The sequence below is a fragment of the Rhinolophus hipposideros genome (assembly GCF_964194185.1).
Source record: "Rhinolophus hipposideros genome assembly, chromosome: 4".
NCBI lineage: Eukaryota > Metazoa > Chordata > Mammalia > Chiroptera > Rhinolophidae > Rhinolophus > Rhinolophus hipposideros.
The window spans coordinates 66,162,091-66,188,268 of record NC_138050.1 but is presented as its reverse complement, the minus strand read 5'-3'; the positions used below and the strand labels follow the sequence as shown (position 1 = coordinate 66,188,268).

General features: G+C 35.9%; 1 protein-coding gene across 3 annotated transcripts; it reads right to left on the bottom strand.

The window, feature by feature from the left end:
- Nucleotides 1-650: 650 nt before the first annotated feature.
- Nucleotides 651-23,828, bottom strand: TGDS (TDP-glucose 4,6-dehydratase). 3 transcript variants are annotated; one of them, XM_081046256.1, is made up of 13 exons: nt 23,634-23,809; nt 21,453-21,519; nt 20,366-20,434; nt 19,016-19,106; nt 11,135-11,277; nt 8,797-8,895; nt 7,726-7,785; nt 6,397-6,440; nt 5,615-5,780; nt 4,148-4,206; nt 3,422-3,519; nt 3,142-3,177; nt 657-2,234 (listed from the first exon to the last, which is right to left on the bottom strand). In XM_081046256.1, the coding sequence occupies exons 1-13, from the start codon at nt 23,717-23,719 to the stop codon at nt 2,149-2,151; spliced, it is 1,104 nt and encodes a 367-aa protein (XP_080902382.1). In that variant the 5' UTR covers nt 23,720-23,809; the 3' UTR covers nt 657-2,148. The 3 variants fall into 3 exon arrangements, with proteins under 3 accessions (XP_080902383.1, XP_080902384.1, XP_080902382.1); XM_081046257.1 differs by lacking the exon at nt 3,142-3,177 and having other exon boundaries at nt 651-2,234; nt 23,634-23,828; XM_081046258.1 differs by lacking the exons at nt 3,142-3,177; nt 7,726-7,785 and having other exon boundaries at nt 651-2,234.
- Nucleotides 23,829-26,178: the final 2,350 nt, after the last annotated feature.

Below are 26,178 nucleotides of genomic sequence, written 5' to 3'. Positions count from 1 at the left end.
CCAAATGGGACACGTGTCCATCGGATCACTGACCTTTTTACTGTCTCCATAGTTTTGCCTTGTCTAGAGTATTGAAATCACACAGTAAGCAGCTTTCTCAGATTGGCTTCTTCCATTAAGTAATATGCATTTACATTTTCTTCTTGTCTTTTTATGGCTTGACAGCTCATTTCTTTTCAGAGCTTAGTAAGTACTCTATTGTCTGGATGGACCAGTAGTTTATTTATCCATCTACATACTGAAGGACATCTTGGTTGCTTCCAATTTTGGCAATTATGAATAAAACTGCTATAAATATCTTTGTGCAGGTTTTTGTGTGGACATAAGTTTCAACTCCTTTAGGTACATACCAAGGCATGTGATTGCTGGATTGTATGGCATGTTTAGCTTTGTAAAAACTCGCCAAACTGTCTTCTAAAGTGGCTGTACCATTTTGCATTCCCACCAGCAATGCATGTGAATTCCTGTTGCTGTACATTCTTTTCAGCATTTGGTGGTGTCACTGTTCCAGATTTTGGCTTTCCTAATAGGTGTGTAGTGGTATCTCACTGTTGTTCTAATTTACATTTCCCTGTGGAGCATTATATATATATATATATATATATATATATATATATTTGCATAAAGTTTTTTTTTTGTTGTTTTTTATTAACAAACTCGTTTTCCATATGTTCCTAATGCCTGTCAAGATCATCTCCTGAGATCAGACTAACAATAAAGGTAAATCATACAGTATATTAAAATTGAAAATAAAAATGTACCCAAAAATATGACACAGAACAAATGACAGAGTGTTTTTATTTTGTCATCTAACCTCAATGACCAAATTCCACCAAAGACCATTTGCTCTCAGTTGGTCCCATTTTCTGCCTATAACTTCCTAGCCTCCCGGAGCTCTCACTTCCCCTCCTTATGCCCACTCCCCGGCCCCATTTTCTCTAGAGCTACAGGCTACCTCCAAGAGGCATTTTCTTCCCTACACAACAAAGACCAATGGAGCATCGCTTTAGTTAATCTCACTCTCTAGTCCTTCTGTCCCTTCTTATGCACACTATGTCCGATTCTAGCTCAATCTAACTATTTTTACACATCTCAGAATTTTGAAGTTACAGTGTTCAAGTTCAGTTTGCGCTTCATTCCTGTTTGGCACACCCTCTAATTTTTGGATCTGCTGACTCTCTTCCCAATCTCCACAGCCTCCAGATCCTTCCTCTACTGTTATCCCCTCCCACAACCACCTCTGAGTTACTGACCTTGCTTCCCACTTTACAGAGAAAACAAGCCGTCAGTCATGCGCTGAAGCCAGAAAGCTGGGCATCATCTTTGTCTCTTTTACCTTTCTCAACGCAGTATCCAATCAGTTACTTTTTCAAATCGTCTTAAACTCTTTAGAGGAAAGAGGAATTCAAACTATATAATCAAGTATTTTAAAACTTTTTCTACCGTGAAATAAAAACATACATTACTAAAAAAAGCCATAATCTATATTAAATACATTAAAATACTGATAATTTTATAAATAATCATTTTAAACAGTAAATATATGATGGAATTTCTCTGATACGAGGTTATACATAGTTAAATGACTGATTTTGAAAATACAAAAACAATGTCTTTCTTTAAAAAAAATTTAACTTAATTAGTTTTACAAAATTATCAAAAGTTAAAAAGTGCTTTGTTTCATTTTTAAAGCAACTGTAGCACAATACCATTCCTTCAAAAAAGATGAATTAGGGCATAAGGCTCTTCCTATGTAGCCTAAAAATGAAAACTTAGAGACCTTCCAATCAATGGGAAAGGTTGGGAAGCTGAGTTCAATGCCAGCAAAGCTGTCAGCTGCCCAGAGCTATTATTTGTCCTTCTTCTGAGAACCAGGAGAGTCCCCCTTCCCGGTCTACTCCTATGGAAGAGTCTTTCTATCTCTACTGGTTCCACATTGTCAGGAGAAAAGGTTTTTGAAAGAATTTTGACATTTAAATTCTATGCCAATACTAAAACTCTTCTAAATATTGAGGCATATTGCATTTGGATTTTGTACAAAAAGTCACAAATGTAATTCCAAATGAAAAGACCCTTCATTTGGTCCCTTGATGATACATCACTTGTCGAGGTAGGAAAATTTTCTTCTTTTTCCAAAAACTGTCCTGACTATACAAATGGTGGCTGTACTGGAAAGGGTTCTAATGCTTTTTCCACATTCTTCCAGTTGTGAAAATTCTCTCTATACCATTCAACTAAAAGGAATAAACAAAAGACAAAAATCAAAAATGAAATACTAAACATCAGTTAATTACATTTTAATTCAGATTTAAAAATCAACTGTTTTTTCTTTTTCATATTGAATTTGTTAGTATAAATGTTTTAATATTGAATTTGCTAGTATAAGTGTTTAAGACATTCTGATTTTAGGGCAGCAGGTTGTCTCAGCGGTTAGAGCTCAGGGCTCATAACACCAAGGTCACCGGTTTGATTCCCACACGGGCCAGTGAGCTGTACCCTCCACAACTAGATTGAAAACAACAACTTGACATAGAGCTGATGGGTTCTGGAAAGACACTGTTGCCCAATATTTCCCAATTAAATAAAAAAAATTTTTTTAAAGACACTCTGATTTTAAGGAATTTAGGGGGAAAGGATTTGCACTGGTTTTAAAGTTATAAAAAATAAATGTAATATTTTATTTATGTAAATGTAGCAATACTGCATTATAGGCATAGTGAGATAATGTGTTTCCTTCTGTTAGTGTGAAATTATTTTATTTGCAAAATCAAATATAAATTATCTTTGAATATGCTTTTTAAAATTTAACACTAGTATGTTATATTTGAAGCTCTGAATCAGGACTTTTTTTCTATGTTTGGGCATATTTTTCTCATTAATACATTTCTAAATAGAACTTTAACAGATACAGAGACTGTACAGACACTTATTTTAATAAATATTTCTGTACATAGTCAGTTTGCTTTCTACTTGTTTGTTTCAATATAAAAAGACTCAAGACACTCAAAGACTAAAACTGTCTATATTTCATCATATCTAAGATGCCACTGATCTTAAGATGGATTATTATTTAACATACCACTAAAAAAAAGAATAAAGCTGCATAAAATTTTAAGATACTAGTGATTGTAAAACACATACCTTTCAAGGATATGAAAAGAGTAAAACAATGTGCACCTGAGAGTAAATGAAATAGGTATCTGATAAATGCTAAGATATAGGAAGACTGATCAGAAGTTAGTCTATGAAATTCAAGATGCTTAGGAAATATATTACTATTGCTAGAAATATATTAAATGTAACTATTTGAAAAGTAAAAATGATTCATCACACTATTCTGCTGAATTTGTAGTGTTCTGAAAATAAAAGTGTTCTTTAACTTCTTCTGAACCCTTTCCCAAATGACCAATTCATGACATACTTGTTTTCTTTATTCCTTCTTCCCAAGGCACTTTAGGTCTCCATCCTAAGCCATGTATTTTTTCTGACTTCATTGGATATCTCATATCATTGGTAGGTCTTGGAAAACAAAATAGATTTAAAACGACATTGTGGATACCTATTTACAGATTTAAATACTAAGAAAAAATTGTGTGTCCATTCATCTTTACCATAATTCAAATTTTCCTTTAAAAAATTCTCCCTGACAACATGATTACAGAAAATTCATAAAATAAAGTGTACATTAAAATAAAATCATCTATCATCCCGGATGCCGAACCCTCTGTGTGGTTTATCCTTTTCTTATTTCAGCCACAATCTAGGTATGAATGCAGCACATCACACCTAAATGTTTAATGAATGAATAAATGAATACACATAAACTTATTAAGACTCTTGTGCTCTACACCCTGGGCTGGGTACTTTATATGCATTACAATTAAGCCATAAAATACTTTTTAAAAGCAAGATATTATTTCTCAAAGATGCCTCAGCCTTGGAAAGGGTCGATAACTTTAAGTCACACAGCTAGTAAGTAAAAATGCTACATCCTTTTTATTCTTATGACATTTATAATTAGGAAAAAGTATTTTCACAGAAAACTCAAAATTGATAAACTAGTTTCTTGTTAAGTCCATATATTTTATAATTTTATAAGTACCTAAGATTTTACAATCTTCCCCCAGTGTTTTAACTTGTTACTCACCTATCATTAACATAATCAACCCAGTTTTCCATTTCCGATTCTGAATTGGTCTCTTTGATCTGGCAACATGGAGAAGGCTTTTGAGTCAAATGATAAAACGGGACCAGAGAATAACAATGACATTCAATAGCTGATTCAAAAGATAAGACAACCAACCTCCTCAAAGTGGGGAAGACAGCTAAAATGAACAGCATTTTAGTAACACGTTCTATACTACATAACCCAAATTCTATCTGAAGCTCAAAAAGAATACACATTGTGTACTGTGGCAGAAAATAAGTTTTTTGGCTTTTGGTTATTACTCATCGTGATACTGTGATGTATAATAAGATATATATTTAGTCATCATCCCTGTTCCTAGCACAGAGCTCCTAAAACCCTTGGAATTTCCTAAGTGATGAGAGAAAAAGGTGTCTTTTGCTATATGTAACAAGCCCCTTTCAACCACACCAGAGTTTATGTTAAGAGATTTTGGAAAGCCCCTAAGGATCGGGGCTGGTTGACAGGGGAACTAATCATGTGAGAGCTGGGGAGGGGAAAGGAGAGAGGGGCTGGAGGTAGAATTAATCACCAATGGCCAATGAGTTCATCAATCATGTCTACTTCAAGAAGCCTCCATAAAAACCCAAGAGGACATGGTTTGAAGAACTTCTGCTGAACACATGTTGGCGATGGGAGAATGGCATGCCCAGAGAGGGCCCAGACACTCCACATCCGTTCCCTCATACCCTCCGGCTGCTGCTGAGTTATAGCCTGTGTAATAAACTGGTAATCCGGAAATTAAACTGTTTCCCTGAGTTCTGTGAGCAACTCTGCAAATTACCTGATTTAGAGCTGGTTGGTCAGAAGCACAGGTAATGAGCAGGTCTTAAAATTGGCATGTGAAGCGAGGGCAGTCTGTGGGACTGATCCCTTAACCTCTGGGAGCTGATGCTATCTCCAGGTAGATAGTATGAGAATTCAGTTAAATTGGAGGACACCCAGCTGGTGTCTGAGAATTGCTTGGTGTGGAAAATCCACACACTTGGAGTAGAGTCTTCTGAGAGTAGTGTAAAGGAAAACAAAAGTTTTTTCACACACTCAGTCTCCCTTTCTGCTAAATCCTGGAATGTATAATTGACGTTCACTAATATGTACATACACTCATAACTATAATTATTTATATATCATGGTTCCTTGATTCTAGACATACTTTATATTTCTGAAATTGAGGTGTGTAATTTATTAGGTATGCACATTTAATGTATTAGGATTTTTTTTTCCTGAAAAACTGTTACTAAATGAGTGATATAATTTCAAGTGACATATCTTGGCATATATATTGTATACATAATTACAAATTTTATTTATTCCTCATTCATTTCAATTCACTAAACTGTAAATTGTTAACTTTGACTAAATTAGTAATGACTGTCACTAATTTAGTGATAATTTTGAAAATACTATCCTTTCACAACATATACATACCAGTTGTATTAGTTCTTTGGCAAGCTGGAGAACTGACATTTCAAAATTGGTTCCAATGTTATAAATTTCACCTGGTTTCCCCTTTTTGAGGACAGTGAGAAATGCTTCCACTACATCAGTAGCATAAAGAAAATTTCTTGTTTGAAGCCCTGATCCATGAATACAGCTTTAAAAAGATTAAATAAAAGGGAATCATAAAATGTAAAAAAGTAAGTTCTCCCAAGCCAGGGTAACACAACAAATGGGTACAACTCCGGAGAAGCCAATTCCCATGGCAATCCTAGAAATATTTACTGAAAACACAAGTTCTCATGACTTTTCTAAATTTCATCCCTAGTTCCTGAATGATCTGCAAGCCTCCTGTGGGTACACAGTAGGAACGTGGCAAACGTGTAAGTGACCCTGAGAAATACTTAATTCATCCATTTTATATCTTAAATTCATTTTGAGGAAATATTTATAGTTCTTTGAATTAAATAAATCCTTTGAAAAAGTAGTTATATAAAGCTAGATGGTAAATTTCATGCTATATATATCTCAAAGTTTTAGAATAAATCATTTAAGAATTAAATTTATCTTAGTAAGTAAATTATAAAGATGAAATAGAGTATAATTACTTTAAAAACTGTTACACTGATTATACCAGGAGTTCTTAAATTTGTTGAGACATTCAATTCTATGGCCTCCAACTCTAAGACTTTACGATGTTGAAGAAAGACTGTCACCAAATACTATCAACATACCAGACAAACATATGGGTACAAAGGTAAATAATAACATACCATTTCCTGTTGTGTTGTAGTAGAGATATAAATTTTGGAATAACCTAAAAGAATATTTAAATACAATTTCAGACGTTGGAACTTTGCTCATTAACATGAATCTGAACTCATAAGATTACATTATTATTGTTAAGAAATACACATACGGATATATTTCAATTCTTATCAGGATTTCAAGAAAAAAACCTATTAGAACTTTGGTAAGTAAAAGAACTCTAAGATATCTTCCTATTTCACAAAAACAAGTTATCTGCTAGAAAAATATGAAAAGAAAACAATATAAACAGTGGGAAAATTCAGAAAAAGTCTTTGTGAACAATTTGCTTTCATCACAAATCTTACCTCTGTGTTGATTTTATATGGACAGGAATCTTATCTGACTTATTGCTTTACATATAACACCTAACCAGTAAGTGTTGGTGAAATTAATAAAAAGCAAATTCCAGTGCCACTGGATTCAAAGAAAATGTATGTTAAACAGGGCAAGGTAAGTTACTACATTTATAATAAAGTTGTTAAAGATATTGCAAAAAATTAAGCAAAGTAGATATTAATACCAGCAGATCACAATATGGCCTTTTCCACTGGGCAAATACATTAATGCGACCAGCTGGGAAGTGAAAAACCCCGGCTCTATTTTGAGAGAGACAGAGAGAGAGAGAGAGAGAGAGAGAGAGAGAGAGAGAGAGAGAGAGAGAAATAGTTACTTAAAAATAAAACTAGGCCTAATGATACAGAACCAACCAACAGGCAATTTCAGCCTTTTCAGTGCATTTCTTTATTCACTACTTGTACGACTTTCTGGAAGACATTCAAGCCTGCAACAATAAAGAGGAGCTAAGGGACCATTAGCTAGCTGACTGTAAGACAAATTTCTGCACAAGCTTCCTGCATCACTCTCTAACTAGCTTTTACATTTCTGTATAGTCTGACATACTGGTCTGAGTGCAAACCAGGAGTCTAAACTGCAGCGTGACAGTAGTGAAGGGAGTACTCCATAGTGCCTGAGAATCCTGCAAAGGACAAAGCATTTTCACATATATCATCTCACTGGATCCTTCACAATCCTTTCTAATATTGTCATTACTCCTCAATTTAAAAATGATGCTGAAAGGGCCTAAGGTCATGCCAGCTGGTGAATTACCAGGTTGAGACGTAAGCTCAAGTCTTCAGTCTCTAAACCAGAAGAGATTTGTCTGTGGCCAATACAGCATTTATAAATTTTGTATAATTACAACATAAACTTTGGACAAATAACTGAAGAGAGATTATTTTAAATAATAAATTACAATCATGAAGACATCCTACAAATTCAGAAGTAAAATGTACCTTTTCTGGATACTGATGTGGTCCATAAACATTACTGCTTCTTGTGATGACAACTGGAAACTTAAAGAGTATTCGATAGTAAGACAATGGAAAGTTCCAATAATAATGATTATCTAAAGATAAGCAGTTTTAAAATATGGGCACTTCTGGTTAAACAATTCCACACACCTTAAGAAAAGAAGCAAAGGGATTTTTTTTTTCCCTAATGTAAAGTTCCTGAAAAGACAGGAGAGGATGGGATTCAGATAAAGGCAGAGGCTCCAAAAGGGAGAAGAGGAATTTTTTCTTTATTAGGATAAAAGGAGGATAAATATAGATGTAGGCAGGTTTGTAGGCTTGATAGAAGAAAATTAAGGAAATTTCCACCTGATTATTTCAGAGACCACCTCTAGGACTCTGGGTTTGGTTAGATGTTAAACTTCAAGTTGGCTTTCTCTATTGTACCAATCCTTACAAATAAAAAGGCTTAATGAAAGAAAAGGACCAATGTTACTGGAACACAAAAGTCAAGAGAATCGTAAGTCATTCTCAGGCTGGCCTTTCCAACCCAGTCTCTAGTAACTCGAAAAGAAGATCAATGGGAAGCCAATTGCAGGGGATTCAAGGTGATGAGTCAGGCTGGGTAAGACTCCCGCACTGACACTTCCCAGGTGGGAGCCACCTGGGGAAGTCTACCTCCCAGTCACGAGAGCCAAGAGAGCTGACTCACGCAGAGGGGAGAGCCCAGCAGACAAGGGAATTTGCCCTCCCTGTCTTCCTTCACTCAGACGATTCCTGGGAACCAGGATATTCCAACAGGGCTTCTCACAACAGCTGTAACACTCTACATGTTAGTGAAGGAGGAAAAAATATCCACACAAAGCATTCCTTCAAATGATGAACTGAACAAGAAGGAGGTCCTACGTTGTCCACACACCATAGGAAATCAGTTTTTTTTAATTCCTTAATAGATAACTATTCTCAATCTATGTCCTCTATTCAAAAAAATGAAATGTAGCTAATGCTAACTTGGAATTTTAACACCTAAGTCCAAAGAAAAATGACTCAAGTTTTTTAAAAATCAGTTCTTACTTTATATCGTTCCCAATAAGACTGTACAAAACACTCAGCAGCTGCCTTAGATGATGCATAAGGATTTGTAGGTTGTTTGGGTGAAGATTCGTCAAATTCCTAATTTAAAAAAGATAAATTAAGAAAAAAGTAAGTATTATGCATAGCACTTTCTAAGCAAAAAAGTCAGAAAACATTACAAACTTAAAATCATAATCACATTTAAAAAACAAAACATTTTTTGTTTTTTAACTATGTGCCTAGCATTTTTCTAAGCACTTTATATGTAGTAACTCCTTTAAAGTTTACAACAACCCTCTAAGGCAGGAGGCAGAGAGGAACAGCAAGTGCAAAGGCCCAGAGACAGAAGTGTGTTCAAAGGAACTACAAGAAGCTTCGTGAGAGGGAAGAGAAATGGGATGTGAGGTTGAGGAGCCAGAGGGAGGCCAGAGACATGTGGAACCTGTCCACCTGTCAAGGCCACTGTCCAGACATTAACAGGCTTTGGGAAGAATAATCTCATGATCTCACATTTTTTTGTGGGGTTTGGGGGGAGAGGGAATATATGAAATTTCTATTTTATCAAACAAAAAAAGTTCCCATTGTATACTGTTCACCTACATTATGTCTGTGAAGCTCAAAACAGAGATTTTGTTATTTTTATCCTTATTTCTGAAATTGTCTTGGATTTCCTAATTTTTCCATATGCATACTATATTTCTATTTTCACTTCATGTAAATCAAGGCAGCACAAAGTTCATGAGCATCCAACCGGGCTGGAGTATTTAGTAGAGCCGAAGGAAAGCCCTTGCAGTGACCTGGAAGGGCTTTCTTCAGAGCTTCATCCAGGGGCTTGCCTTTTTCTGGAGATATGCTGCTTTGACCTGGTGATGGTGTGCGTTGTTTCTCCTACTCAGAACGCCAGTGATGGTTGCTTCATTCACACCTTTATTTACCTGTTATTGTTTTAGGCACGGCAGCAACATCGGAGGATGGACTGTGGGCAGGATAAGAGCCCACTGCGGACCAGGGGCCACCTTTCTCCTTTCAGTTTTAAGGTATTCCTGCTCTTCTTTTTCAACAAACCAGGCCTGCCTGAGGAATTGATACCACTGCCACTTTTAAAGAAGTTTCTTTTTTCCACCTTCTTCCAAAGAACTAAAAAGAGATTCTTCCCGGATCGTTTCACTCTCCAGATTACACTTTTCAGTTTTCTCTCTCTAGTATGTTTTTGTTGGTTGTAATTTCTTGATCACATGGGGAAGAGAGATATTCCCCACAGTGTGACCTCTGCTGCACGTGTTCTCTGCTTCTGGCACTGCAGGCCTCAGGAATGTTATTAAAAATCACTCTGGCTGTGTCATGTCTGACACAGTAGGGTGACAGGGGTACAAGAAGAAAGAAGTTAACCTCATAAAAACGGCAAAGAGAATTGAAAATGGTTGCTTCTCAGAAGTGGGATTGTAGATTGAAGAGAAGGGGTCAGGGTCAGCTTTTCCTCAATGTAAGTTGCTTGCAAACTACTTGATTTTTTATACTATGTATGTGGTTTGGTAAAAATAAAAAATAAATAAAACAGAATAAGGTTACTGTAAACACTGACTATGAAAAATATAGACTGGTGCTCACTGCGGCAGCACATATGCTAAAATTGGAACAATAACAGAGAAGATTAGCATGGCCCCTGCGCAAGGATGACATGCAAATTCGTGAAGCATTCCATATTTTTGATGAGGGTAAGGGGGATCAAATATATGGTGATGGAAGGAGAACTGACTCTGGGTGGTGAACACACAATTGGATTTATAGATGATGTAATACAGAATTGTACACCTGAAATCTATGTAATTTTACTAACAATTGTCACCCCAATCAATTAAAAAAATATATAGATTGGAACATAGAACCATCTTTTTGCATAAAATGTATAATATTTACTAATGATTAACAAAGGAGAACAGATTCCAGTTTCTACAATAATGTCACACTCCCTCCTTGACAGTCCGATGTTCTTTCCTGAGTAGAAAAGAAAGGTGAGCAGCCCAACTTACATATACTTCGGCCCATGGAATGACATGTATCATGTATATAAGATGAGGACAAAAAATGAGATCTGCTGCTCTCGCAAAATACTGTCAGTCAAATTACATGTAAATCTGTACAGAGACTAAGTTGTTGCCATGTGGGTTGGCATTATTTGATCTGAACAGAAGACACAATAGAATAACATTTTGGAAGGTTCCCCCAAGTATGTATAATCAGAGGATGAAAAAAGCCCAGAGTTGGTTTTAATAAGACAGGTTTGCTATATGGTCTATGGTTAAAAGTAAGTGAAATAGAGATTTTTCTTAAAGCTTACCTTATCAAGACTGCCTCCATACACTTCATCTGTGCTAACGTAAATAAATTTCTCCACTTTGGCTTCATGAGCGGCACTTACCAAAACGTGAGTGCCATAAACATTAACATACGTAAATTCGAAGGCTCGTACAAAGGAAAGATCTAAAAAAAGGAGAAAAAAAACTAGAACAATTCCACCCAAGGGACAAAACAAATACCTAAGGGTAGACTCAGGATTAAGGAAAGCTCTGTTCACTTCTCTTCATTCACAACTGCAATAGTTTTTAAAATAACATAAAAACACATTGCTATTTATGATTTCTTTAAGCCTAAATTACACAGTACGTGGAAATTCTTAGAATCTAGAAAACTATCAGTGCTAAATCTGTAGGAAACACTTTTAATTCTATGAAGGAAAAAATAAATGATATATCTAAATTTAAAATGTTCCTAAATTTAAAAAATTTTGAAACTTCCAGTGTCTGCTAATAGGGTGCTAGGCTTTTCAGCTCAATCTGTTATTACTGAAAACAATAATAACTGTTGGTTAAATTACTGTAAAATAAATTCACTTTAAAGAATCAATTCTATAAAATCTTGGAATGAAGGGAACTTTCCTAACTATGGCTCATAATACAAAAGCAAAAGAAAAGAAATTGATAAATTTGACTACATAAAAGTTCTTTCATGGTTAAAAAAAAAAGAAAACCACACAGAAAAAACTACAAAGTAAAAAGACAAATGACAAACGGAAAAATATTTGAATTTTTCAGAAACAAAGGGTTAATATAGTCAATCTATAAAGAAGTTATAAAAAATAAAAAGGAACAACCCTATAGTAAAATGGGTAGGAGACATAAACAAATAGTTTAGACAAGAAATACAAAGGTCCTTAAGCTTAAGATGCTAAACCTGATCATAAGAAAAATCCAAATTAGAAACTCATAGATGCCACTTCTTACCTATCAGATTGGCAAAAATTAAAAAAAAAAAAATTTTGACACATTCTATTGTGAGGCCACGAGGAAAAAGATATTTTATACATTGGAAGTGAAAATACAAAATGTTTACAACCCCTAAGGAAGAAAATTTCCCAATATCTAGGCAAATTACATATGCTTTTACCCTTCATCCCAGTGTAACAGGGTTGAATTGTGTTCCCTCAAAATTCATGTTGGAGCCCTAAACCCCAGTAGCTCAGAATGTGACTATATGTTGACAGGGCCTTTAACAAGGTGATTAAGTTAAAATAAGGCCATTAGGGTGGGTCCTAACCCAAAGTGACTGATGCCCTTTAAAAAAAGAGGAAATTTAGACACAAAAAGAGAAACTAGGGACACACAGAGACCATGTAAGGTCACAATGAGAAGATGACCATCTGCAATCCAAGGCGAGAAGCCTGAGAAAAGAGCCAACCCTGCTGGCACCTTAATCTTGGACTTCCAGCCTCTAAAACTGAGAAATAAATGTCTGCTATTTAAGCCCCTAGTCTGGGGTATCTTGCAATGGCTGCCCTAGCAAACAAATATGCCCTGCAATTGTACTTCTAGAAATCTCTCCCAACAACAATTGAAAAAACTACAAAAAGACACCCACAAACCTATCCACTATAGCACTATTTAAAATAGCAAACTGTAGGAAATCAGCCCAATTATCATACATCCACACAATGGAGTAGTATGAAAAGAAAAAAGAATGTGGAGTATCGGTACATTCTGTTATGGAATGATCTCCTAAGATATACTGTATTATATAAAAAGATGGAGAAAGACGTGTATAGTAGGCTACCTTTCCCTTAGAAGGGCAGTAGATTATATATCTTTTTTAAAAAGAAAGACAAACTGTAAAATAAAGCATTTAAAATTATCTATAAGGGAAAAAGGAGGAGAACACGGTGGAAAGGACAGGGACAAAAACTAGACTCTTCTAAATATACCTTGTTTGGTAAATTTAACTTTAGAACTATGTACGTATTTTGCATAATTAAAAAAGATTAAATCAAGAAGAAGAAAAGCAATTCTAAAAATCAGAAGCAAAAAGAGACAAATGAAGCTGTGTATTTATTTACTTGGTTATAGAACCATGCAGAGAAGAAGTATTTCAAGTTACTTTAAAACAAAATATTTTGACCATATACCCAGTGGGAACTACTTAAGAACAACCCTGCACTTCCCTGCAATTCTTGAAAGGATTTTAAGTTAAAAAAAAAAAAAAAAAAAAAAGCTAGATATAATGTTAGTATTGTCATTCGTGTACTACCGTGTGTGTTGTGGGATAAAGTGAAATAAGTACTTATGATGGTGCTATCGAGTATCACAGTTTTTAGGGAAAGGGAAAAAGGATATAAATGTTAAGGTCAATGAGGTTAAAAAAACTGAATATGATTTGGACATCTCAATATAAACTCATGATATATTTCATCTAAAATAAATAAGCAAATAAATACAGAATCCCTAGTTCTGTCCACTGAAAAAGCCTAGAAACTATGTCCAATAAGAGGCAACAAGCGTTTGTAATGTAAATAGCATTTCCCACCAAAAGGAGCTAGGGTTCTGTAGAGAAGGGGCTGATACCAGATCCGGGGAAGAAAAATTGAAGATGAGCCAGCTGCCACACCAGAGAATAAGATGACTATCAAAGACTATTAAGGCTGGGTCCCAAAGGACTTAGGAAACAACTAGAAGAGGTTCTCAACGGCCAATGGCGGGTCAATTTGGACATAAATAACAATAACCACAATAGATTAAATGTGTAAAAATCTATGAATTCATAATGATACTAAAAAAAAAAAAGGGATGCTAGGAAACCAGTTTGTTATAATAAAACCTAGCAAGTAAACAAAAAGCATCAAGCATTTTACCTGCCTTTTCTGCATCAATTCAATTTCAGGGTAACCCAACAATTTGTAAAGAAAATTTGTTTTTATTAGGGATTCCAGCTAATAAATGAAGAATGTATAACATAATTAGAATAGCATCATTTTTGCAAACCCCTAATACAAATTAATATTGACTATATAAAATAGAAATAATGATTTCCAGTGGAACAGAAAAAAAGCAAGACAGACTTCAAATTCTAGATAAAAAGAGTTGGGAATAGATAAGTGGAGTTAAAGTGTCTAAGATCCTTGAAATCATTTTGGAAGAAGGCAATGGTTTTGTGGATTTTAGACTTTGATAAGCTAATTATGCTTGTCATAATACCTAGGGTAACCACTGAAAGAATACAAACAGAATATATAGCTTCCAAACTAGTAGAAGAAAAATGGAATAAGAAAAGTTCCTTAGTCAAGCCCTTAGAAAAGCAAGCAAGGATTTTTTAAAAAGGAATTTTTTTAAAAGGCAAGAAAGAATTTTTTTTTAATTTTTTTAAAGAAACAGAACAGGTGAGAAAAATAGAAACAACATAGTAAGATGGTAGAAATAAATCCAAATATATCAACAAACTCAATGCTTAGGGTAAATACCAAGGATGGATTTTTAAAAAATCCAAACACAAGTTGTTTATAAGACACACAGCTAAACCATAAAGCCAGGGAAATGTTGGAAATAAAACTACAGAAAACGACGTATCATAAAAATAACCAAATAACACAGCTATATTAATGTCAAACAAAATGGACTGCAAGGCAGCACATATCACCAAGGAAGAAAGATCACTTCATAAGGTTCAATTCACCAGAAATATACAGGAGATTTAAAGAACACAATTAACCACCTTTATTTAACCTAATGGATGTGTAAAAAACAACATACCCAACATTTGCAGAGTACACATTCTTTACAATACACATGGAATATTTACAGAAATTGACCATACATTAAGCCAAAAAGGAAGTTGCAGCACAAAGAACTGAAATCATACAGTATGTTATCTAAGCATTACAATTAAGCTAGAAATCAATATAAAAAGGTAACAAGAAAATTCATACGTGTTTGGAAATTAACATATACTTCTACAAAACCCATGGATTGAAAAAGAAATCAATTCCTTAAAAAAAAAAAAAAAGAAAGAAAATAATGTACATGAAACTTGTGGGATTCAGATAAAGTGGTATTTAGAAGTAAATTTGTAGTCTAAAATGTATGTATTAGAGAAAAGCTGAAAATAAGTGAAATATTATCACAAGAAGATAGAGAAAAAAATCTAAATGAACTAGAAATAATGAAATAATAAAGTTTTGAGTAGAAACTCATGTTGAAAACAAGCATACAATAGAAAAGATCAACAAAGTCAAAGATATTTTCTGTAACAACAAAAAGGTGGGTTTGCTTTGCTTGTATCAAGCATTATTATAAAGTTACAGTAATTAAGACAGTGTGTTAATGGCGTAAGGACAGACAAAACGCAGTGGAATAGAACAGGAGCCCAGAAATAGAACCATAAGTGAATGGGCACTCCATCTACAATAAAGGGGGAGGGGGAAAGATTGAGTATTTCAATAAATGATGTTGAGTCAAACTTATATTGATATGGAGAAGAAATGTGAATGTAAAAGACAAAACTGTAACTTTTTTGAAGAGAGTAAAAGAGAATATCTCCATGATCTTGGAGGTAGGAAAGAGCACTAATCCTAAAGAAAAAGGTTGATAAGCTTTACTTCATTGAAATGAAGAACTTCAATTGGATAAAAGACACCATTAGGAAAGTGAAAAGACATTTCAGGTTGTGCATTTTAAATTAAAACCAAACTGTAGAACATTGGACTAAAACGAGAGCCAGAAAGATTCTAGGATGTGTCTGTCTTAGAGATAAGAAAATCAAGGCTCAGAGAGGTGAGCTATTAACCCAGAGCAGAGACAGTTTGTTGCAGAGATACTTTTTCTCTCACATTTATGTCTTGAATGTATCCACTACATGAACATATACAAAACTATCCTTTTTATCTCAGTCCATTTCCATCTTTTCTCTTTGGACCTTAAATAAAGACCAGAAAAACTGATTGACAGCTTAAGGGTACTACAAGCATCATGCAAAATTGGGAGATGCCACAGAATAATCTGAGAAAGATCTAATATCAAATTCAATTAAGTGAGCTCTTCTGAGACTAATTCCAATTGTTTTAAACTAGAAAAGTATGTCTTTTGATGTGGGACATTGTTTTTATTGTGTAAATAAGCAACTTAAGATGTATTTGAAGAAATGAAACATAAGGAACATGAAGCTGTTAAGTATGTAGGGGAATGGAGTTTATGTAATTTCACATGGAGCCAATAAAGATTTTATTCCCCACCCCACAGCTTTCCCCCCCCCAAAAAAAGTGAAAAGGCAAACCACAGATTGGAAAAAGGTAATGGCAGAAGGCTTGAACCCAGACTACATAAAAGACTTACAAAAACTCTGAGGATAAAAATGACAACCCACTAGAAAATGGTAAAGAGACTTAAATAGAAACTTTCCAAAGAAGACATGCCAATTAGAAAAGGGGTAGGATAGTCCAATAAACAAGGTTTTTAACCTCATTAGTAATCAGGGAAAAATAAAACAAAAACCACAAAATATTAACAACAGCAAATGTTGGTAAGCAGTTCATAATTGCTAGAAGGAGTGCACAACTATTTTATCATCAACCAAGTAGATGAATTTGCTCTACCAGATTTCAAAGCACTATATTAGTAATCCATAAGTTGTGTAATCAGCACAGGTAGAAACAAACAGATACAGACTCAACAGATACTCATATACAGATACTTGATATATGATTGGGCAGTGGAAACTGGCGAACTTTTCCGTAAGTGGTAGAGGGTCCAACTGGTACTCAAATAGAAAAAAATGAAATTGGATTCCTATCAGGGACCTCGTAGCGCAAGGGTAGCATGTCTGACTCCAGATGAGAAATTGGACTTTTATCTCATACCATATATAAAAATCAATTTCAGATGCAATACAAATCTAAATGTGAAAAGCAAAACTATCAAGCTTTTCAAAGATAATATAGGAGGTTATCTTCAATGCCTTGGGACAACACAGAATTTCTTAAGACCCAAGAACCATTAACCATAACATAAAGGAAAAGATACTAGTTTGGTGCAAAAGTAATTGCAGTTTGAAAGGTTAAAAATAATTGCAAAACTGCAATTATTTTTGCACCAACCTAATATATAAATTCAACTACATGAAAATTAAGAACACCTGTTCATCAAAACACACTAGAAAAAAACATGAAAAGATAAGCCACAGAGTGGGAGAAGATATATGTAACACACATAACAAAGGACTGGTATCCAGAATATATATACAAAACTGCTACAAATCAATGAGAAAAAAGTAAATAACCCAATTTTAAAAAGAGCAAAAGATTTCAACAGCATGTTACAAAAGAAGAAATCTAAATTGCCAATACACATAGAAAAGGTACACTGCTTCAATAGTAATCAGAGAAATCAAATTAAAAACACGATGAGATAGCGCTACACACAGACTGACAAAAATGGAAAAGTCTGAGAAAAGTAAGCTTTGGTGAGATCTGGAGCAACACGTCTCTGACACCTCTAGAGGAGTAGAAACTTGGTATAATCACTTCAGAAAATAGTTGGACGTTATCTCAATGTTGAAGTGTGCAAATCTTATAATTCTAGTAATATACTCAGAGAAATGTATGTTTATGTGTAGCACGACACATGTGTAAGAATGTTCATGGTAGTGTTGTTCACAAGCGCTTAAAGTATAAACAATCCAAATGTCCATCCAGAGTAAAACTGCTGCACAAATTGTGGTATATACTTGGAATGGAATATTGTATGTCACAATGAACAAATCATACCTATACCCAACTACATGGATGAATATATATGGATGAAAAGCAACACCAAAAAACCTACACGTTATATATACACTTTTATAAAATTTAAAAACAGGTAAAACTAACTTATACTGTTTAGGGATAAATACTATATATAGACAGTAAAATTGTAGAGAACACCAAGGGAAATTGCAACTTCAAAATTAGGTTAAGGGGGCCAGACCGGTGGCTCAGGCAGTTAGAGCTCCATGCTCCTAACTCCGAAGGCTGCCGGTTCGATTCCCACATGGGCCAGTGAGCTCTCAACCACAAGGTTGCCAGTTCAATTCCTCGAGTCCCGCAAGGGATGGTGGGCTGTGCCCCCTGCAACTAGTAATGGCAACTGGAGCTGTAGCTGAGCTGCACACTCCACAACTAAGACTGAAAGGACAACAACTTGAAGCTGAACGGCACCCTCCACAACTAAGATTGACACAACTAAGATTGAAAGGACAACAACTTGACTTGGAAAAAAGTCCTGAAGTACACACTGTTCCCCAGTAAAGTCCTGTATCCCTTCCCCAATAAAAAAAACCTTTAAAAAATTAGATTAAGGCAGTAGTAATACTACTGCTACTAAAAAATGTTCAGCAACATTCTATCTTTTGTTTACATGACAGTTACATGGGTATTCACAGTATCAGCATTCATTTAACTTTACTTCTAAATTCTTCTGAATATATATATTTCACAATATAAAATGTTAAACAAAGTATCAGATGGACAAAACAATACATATGATAATACAATGTTCCACCTTGTAGGCAAGAGCCAGCTTAAGCAAAACAACATAAAAAATACATTTTAAATACATTCATATTCCCAGAAGAAAGCAGAAATCACTATTCTGAATTTGGTTAAACCCAAAGTTTTAAAACAGCATCCAAGGTTACATTTCAACCCACACGAATAAAAGTGACCCAAAAAGCTCCAAGTATTTTGATGACAGAAAGACCACAGGCTTGTTTTTCTGATAGAGTATGGTATATGCTCTTTCAAAGACATATATATATTAAGTACCAACCCCATTCAACTCCATTACTGGACTTTGATTTAGACTAGTCAGCCACTGGAAATAAAAATTTGCCCATCATAACTGTAACATAAAACAATGCTTACCTACATGTGTTTGTGCAGCAAAATGTAGTACAATATCTATTTTCTCTGTTTCAAAAAGCAGTTTCACAAAATGAGAATCACATATGTCACCCTATATCAGAAGCAAACATGAAAAAACTAAGTTTGATTGAGTAAGAATCATTTGTAAGAACCATTTTACTATATGAACAACAACAAAAAATGGTAAGAAGAATTAATCTGCCCCGCCAAGTTTAATAGAGAATATCTTAAAAATTCAACCAAGGGGTCAAATACAGTAATGATGAATTTCTCCAGCATCCAAGAATATAAGATATCCAATTCAAAATACGTTTTTGCAAATAAATGTCTGAAACAGTATTTTATTGAGCCCCAACTACTACTAAGATTAAAAGATATCATTAAGAAAGTGAAAAGGCAAACCACAGATTGAAAAAAGGTAGTGGCAAAAGGCGTTAACCCAGAATATATAAAGGACTTACAAAAACCGGAAGGAAAAAAATGACAACATTCTTGATAATCTAAGGTCACTATGTTAACAGGAAAAATTTTAAACATATTTTTAAAAGTTTGAGATAACTATTACTGAAATATATTTAAAGTAAGTGCAAGAACTGGAATAACATTTTGAAAAATGTATTTAATCACAACTAAGTAAACTTACAAGTACTTTTGATGTTATATGTATATTTATTTCTAAAAATACGTATTCTCAAAAATTCTTTGGTGACAGAAGGAAACACTTTCATACGGACAAAGAGAATTATGAAATATTTGCTTAGTATATTCTTTGAGATTTGTGGTTAAAAAGAGAGTTTCTAGAATTACTTTTTTTAAAAAAAAACCACAAATCATAAAACAAATAGTTGCCATTAAAATTTCCATTTGCAAATTAATAACCGGGCTCTCTTGTTTATACTTTAAACTCTTCTAAAGGTGGTTAGTAAGAATTGGTCTTCCAGAGCCAATCAATCAACTTTCATGGGAGAAAACTATCCCATGGGCTGTATGGTAGCCTTTTTGGCTGTTGCTGGCCTGAGTCACACCCCACTTTATACCAGTCTTTTAAATCCCAGCAAGGCCTTATTAAGAAAGATAGTGAGGACCTAAAAATCACAAACCATGTATGTAAGTTCAATCAGCTACTCATAGATCTGCCAAGGCAACAAAAATCATATGTAACTTTATATATGGTATCAATATAAAAGTAGTATTCTCTACATCATGTGGTACTACAGGAAACTGAAAAGATCTTTAATTAGCATGCTTTCCAAACCCATATTTCACAAGTTTGTAAAGTAGGAAGATATAATGTCTGAATCACTAAAGAGGTACAGTATACAATTATATAATTATAAGAAACTTTCATACCTGTATAAATTTGTAGTTTTGTTTGTTAGAAATGGTTTCAAGATTCTTCAAGCTTGCACAGTAATCCAGCTTAAAATAAGTAAGACGGAGGGAGGGTGGAGATACAACACAACGAATGAGTAATAGTTTTTCCTATATCAATTTATTTTAAAGACTATAGATGATCTTATTGTACTACAAAAACATGTCTTCTTAAAGTTTTTGCTCTTTGTGTTTTTAGAGGTTTCTGTTATCTTAAAAGTAAAAAACAAACAAAAAACATGTAAGCTTGTTACTTTTTTAAAATACAAAATAAATAAATAAATAAATCACGTTTCATAAACCTCTCCTTTAAAAAATTTTCCTGCCCCGATTTGCCTCCAGCCCCTGATGGCTAGAAAAATTTACCATTTCTTACTGGAAAGGAATTAGTGATTGAAAACAATTACACCAGTGTTACACATATTTTAACTCATTACACTTTTTCCTGAATTAACTGTTGATAAATCAGTATAAAGATGGGGAATAAAATGACTGTCCGTGATGGTAAGGCAGGTAAAAATTTGTAAAACTTATGGGTTATTCTTTGACTATGCATTTTTACTATTACATTTTATGAAATGAAGGTAACTGACTGCATCATGTGTTTAAAGTCCAAATATCAGTGATTACCAATCACTGCTTTCAGACTCCAGAGACTCCAATTATTATAGAAAAATTCTCAAAACTAAATTAATTGCATTTTTATTTTAAAAATATGTAAGTTTCCATGAGGTAGTAGTTATAAAAGAATAAAATCAAATAATCAGAGTATCCTGACTCCAAAAAAGGTTAATATTCACAAGATTATACTAAATAAATTTAGGGTGGAGTTTATTTTTTTAATGAAAATACTGCACTTAAAACCTTTATGGGCTAGAATAATAAATAAAAAAGTTTCAAAAGATTTTACGTACAATTAAATATGGCATAAACACATGACTATACAGGCCCCTAAGTTGGTAAAATTAAATAAAAAAAAACGAAAATGTCAGCATGGCAGGATTCTAACATTTTTTAAAAATGTAAATAAGTTTCAGTGCATGCAGCTCATCTTTTTAAAACTTACCTTATCTAGATTTATGATCATATAGTTTGGATAATCTTCTACTAAAGAGACAATCACATGTGATGCACTGTAAAAAAAAGTATAACTTGTTAGTAGAAAATTTAACCTTTTCCCTAAATTATTGATTGTTACCCTAAGTCGTCAAGTATTAGGAAACTATTAAAAAATACCTTCACATTTTTGAAGAGAAGAGGAATAACATACTTATACTGGATATACACACACCACACTTTTCACAAACTTTCTCAACCATATTGATATACAGATATACAAAGCTTTATACTCCCTTTACACTATGGAGAAGAGAAAATTTACTGGTCCAGGGTATAAGAAAAAATTAGCTTAACCAAATGATGCTGTCTATGCATGCTTTGAGTGTGCAGGATGCAATGAATGGTGGTCAGGGCAAATGGGCTGCAACTATATATAGCGTGCCTTTTCAGAGACTACAGGTATAATTATGTAAAAATTAATTTAGTATAAGCATAGTAGCTATCTATGTTCATAGTAACCCTACTGCAATTGTTATCTCTAGGTACAAGAATTTGATGGTATAAATGCGGGGGGTGGGGGAGGGAGGCGGTGTCCTAGACTAAACCTAGGTTTCCAAGGCTAACAACAAACAGCTGAAACCATCCTGAGTTGGATGGGTTTCCGAGGACCCTGAAGTGGAACCAGAGGCGTATCTAAATGAGATGATCCAGCAGATTTTACCATATACACACAAAAACTGGGCTCCCCGGAACAAAGGCAACCCTTGACCAAATTATGAACTCAAACGGTGTACTTGACAGCCCTTTCACAGCACTGTCCAAGAGTAGCCTTTCTGGACCAGCACTCCCACACCAGGACTGCCCTTTTATGCTCATGCTCATTAAATGAACCTTGCCTGCCTGGTACTGTCACATCAGGAGAGGTGACTTAATGTGATAATGGGCTGGGGGGTAGGGGGAAGAGTCCCATGTTCCTCTTCTTCCACTAAACATTGGGAGAGTTTCTTATTGGTCCTCATGCATTTAAACAATTACTAAAGACCTTTATAAAATGAGTCAGACATTCTTTCAGATGCTGAGTGAGCATTGCCTTCATTCAGGTTACATTCTAAAGTGGGGATGCAGGCAATTAGCAGCTAACCACAAAAACACAAAATAATTTTAGGTAGTGATAAGCGTTAGTAGGGAGAGGGGCTATTTTAGATAGACAAGGCCCCTCTGAAGTGATGTCTGAGTAAACATCTGAATTGAGTGATGAAAACAGCCTCAGCAAAGGGGAAGTAGGTGCAAAGGCCTCAAGACAGGAGAAAGGAGCCTCCTGTGTTCCAGGAACTGCAAGAGGGTAAGTGTAGCAGGCACAGAAAAAGCAAGGGGTAGGATGGCTGGAGATGAGATTGGAAAAGTAATGCTTGGGCACTTGAGAGTCTTCAAGATACAGTAAACTGTTTGAGTTTAATTCTAAGCCTGACAAGAACCTCTGGAGGAAAACTCTAAGCCCTTTTACTTAATAAACACTGATTTCTGTCTGAGCAACACACGGGAACAAGAGTGCAAGGCCGTGTGACCAATCGGGAGGCTACAGTAGCAGTCTGGGCAAAAGACAGTGACCTGGGCAAGGGGGGGGGGGGGCCGGGGGAGTAGTGGGGGGAGGGGGGACGTGGCCTGGAGCACATACTTTGGAAGTAGGGAGAGAGGACTTGCTGACTGAATGTGGTACGTGCAAGAGGGAAAAGAGGCATCAAAAGTTTAGTACCAAGAGAGGATTTTTAAGTCAGCTGAATAAATAAATGCCTTGTCATAGCCCAAAAATCGTTCTTTGGCGCCTGTACGTACAAGGCCTGTGTATCGTGGTGGGTGGGAGCTGGTGAGAAGCTTACAGCAATTGTGGGCACAATCAGAAGAGTGACCGCGCATCTCAGGTGACGCAGGAGGGAGGACAGGACCGCGGCACTTTTGCTTTGGGAGGAAGGCGTTTTAAAAAAAAAAAAAAAAAAAGTCGCCCTTTCCAAGGAACTAGGTCTTCGCAGGCCGAGGAGGGGCTAGAAGGTAGGATGACCCCGGTCGTGCATTAAGACCCTCCCCTTATTAGACACCCAAAGCTGGTCCCAAGTTACCACGGGCAAGCAGAGCCGCAGGAAAAGGTGGGAGTTGGGGGAGCCACTACTCGGCCGGCGACGCTGTTACCTACATGAAACCAGCACCGCCGGTCACCAGGACCCGCTTCGCAAAGCTGCCGGGAGGACCCCAGGGCTCCACCCAGCCCGCCGCCGACATCTCCCAGCTCGGCGGTGCCTGGAACCGTAAAGCGACAAGTCTGTGTACCGCAGGGAGGTGCCGCCGCGACTTTTTGCGACGCGCCCCTCTCCCGACAAAGTTAACTGGGGCCCGCAGGGGCGGCTTCCCGGGTGCGGCCGATTAGTCCCCGCCCCTCGGAGGGCGGGGCGGAGGGCGGGGCGGAGGCCGCGGCCGCGCAGGCTCGGGCCCTGGGCTTCTCAGCGACGCCTGGCTCGCTGGGGCGGAGTGGGTGCGTCTCGGAGAGTGGGGTCCGCCACGTTGTCCCGGCAGGTGTCACCAGCATGAATTGGGCTTTACTCAGACATACAGCTGGTGAATGATTACTTTCTTTTTATTCTTGTACTACAGCGACCTCCACAGATTATGCACCAGTTGAGCTAGAACTCCTGGGGAGTTCTCTTGCAAAGTATGGAGATGGGACGTTAGAATTAATTGCAAAAAGACCTTTTGCTGGTGCTCTTATTGCTATCACAGACAGCACAAGCTGCTTGCAATCATCGTAAAGATGTTCCCTAGGTCCTACCGTTAGATCTTTTCCTGCTATTCTTCCTCTTGCTCAATCTACCCCAGCGACTGTCCTTGCTTTTCCTTAAATTGGCCTGGCATGCTACTTTCCTTAGGCCTGGATGCTCATTCCCCAGACGTCTGCCTAGTTTACTTCAGTTCTCGGCTTGAATGTCACCCTATTCCTTTATCACCCTAATTAAAGTAGCAAACTCTAACCCAGCCCTGCCAAACCAATTTACCCTTCTTTATTTTTCTCCATAGCAATTATCAACATTTATGTTTAATTCCCTGCTCATTGTCCTGTTCCATGAGGCGAGGGACTTTGTTTCCTGATATAACCCCAAAGCCCTAGGACCAAGCCTGCCAGAGGATAAACCATCAGTAAATATTGTTGTATATATGAATAAATAACTTATCGGTATTTTTTTAACCTAAAAAGAATGGGAATACCCAGTAAATGTAGAAATGTCATTTGTTACATTTTGCTGGGCAAATTGGTAATATATAGGCAAAGTTCAAATGTAAATACCCTGCAATCCCCAAATTCCATGATGTATAATATAGACAATTACAGAAAAAACACAAATATGTTCATTGCTATATTGCTTGTAGTAATGAAAAACTGGACACAATATAAATGTCTACTAATACTGTTGTACTTTTTAAATACAATGGGCTGATATATAGCCTTTTAAAAGAATGTACCAACATTGAAATGAAATCCAAATTTATTGTAGTGGATACTTACAATTTTATCTGACCAGACTTTCCCACCCTTTATCATCTTCCCAAGTTGACCCACTCCAGGCAGGCCACAGTACGGGCATCTGACTCACCCTAGGCCAATTGAAGCCTTTTCCTGGGATTTGGAGTTGGACTGATATTCTAGAATAGTCTGGTTGCTCTTCTTGAACTCTAGGATCTACAAATTTTGGACTTGCTGGTGGCCATATTCATTCAAATGAACGAAGGAATCAAAAGGCCTGTCTTCAATGAGAGGGAAAAACAAAGTTGTTAACAAGAAGAGAGAAGAGACAGGAATAGTTCTCACAGCATTCAAAGCCCATGTTCTGATTTTTTTTCCAGGACAAATTTTATTTCTGTTCTTGGTTTGCAAATACCACATATGTTGTAAACGCATATCTGAAGGGATCCATCCTAAACTATGGACAAGGATTACCTTTGGGTATCAGGTATAGGCAGGGAAAGTATACTTCATATACTTTTGACTGAATTTTTTCTAAGCTGCATGAATTGCTTTTGTAATTAAAGTATAATGTGTTTTTAAAAATCTCATAATATTAATTAATACCTCCAGTTTATTCCTGGTCTGCCAGGAAATTCTGGCTACATGATAGGAAGCATTCCCCCAAGGTTTTTTTCTAAAAGGTGAGGTGTGTTGTGAGAACATGCTTATATGTAATAAAAGGTTGTTGGTTGTCTAGTGAAAATAATTCATATGCATTTATTCATGAAATAATGTTAAGCTTCTACTCCATGGGGACAGACCAGCTGGAGCTTATAGTATAGTAGGGGATTCAGATAAATCAATAGACATTTACAATACCTGTGATAAGTGCTTGGGTAGAGAAGTAAGGGATTCCATTCCAAGGGCATCTTAACGCTAACTTGGGGGTTTGAGAAAGGCTTCTAAAAGAGCCTGGGGGGAAAAGAGTAAAGTAGAAAAAGGAAGATGATGTGGAGGCTGAGTAGTAGAGGAAGACAAGTATTCCTGCTAGAGGGAACTGCAATTGCAATAGGCCCAGAGGGGAGAACCTGAAGTGTTCAGCAAACTGACAGTGGCTAGGTAAGGATGGAGATTTAAAAAAAAAGAAGAAGAAAAAGAAAAAGTCAAGAGATGGAACTTTGTGAGATTTGAAAGCTATATTCCAAAGAGTTTGGGTTGTGTACTAAAGGCAATCGAGACTCTT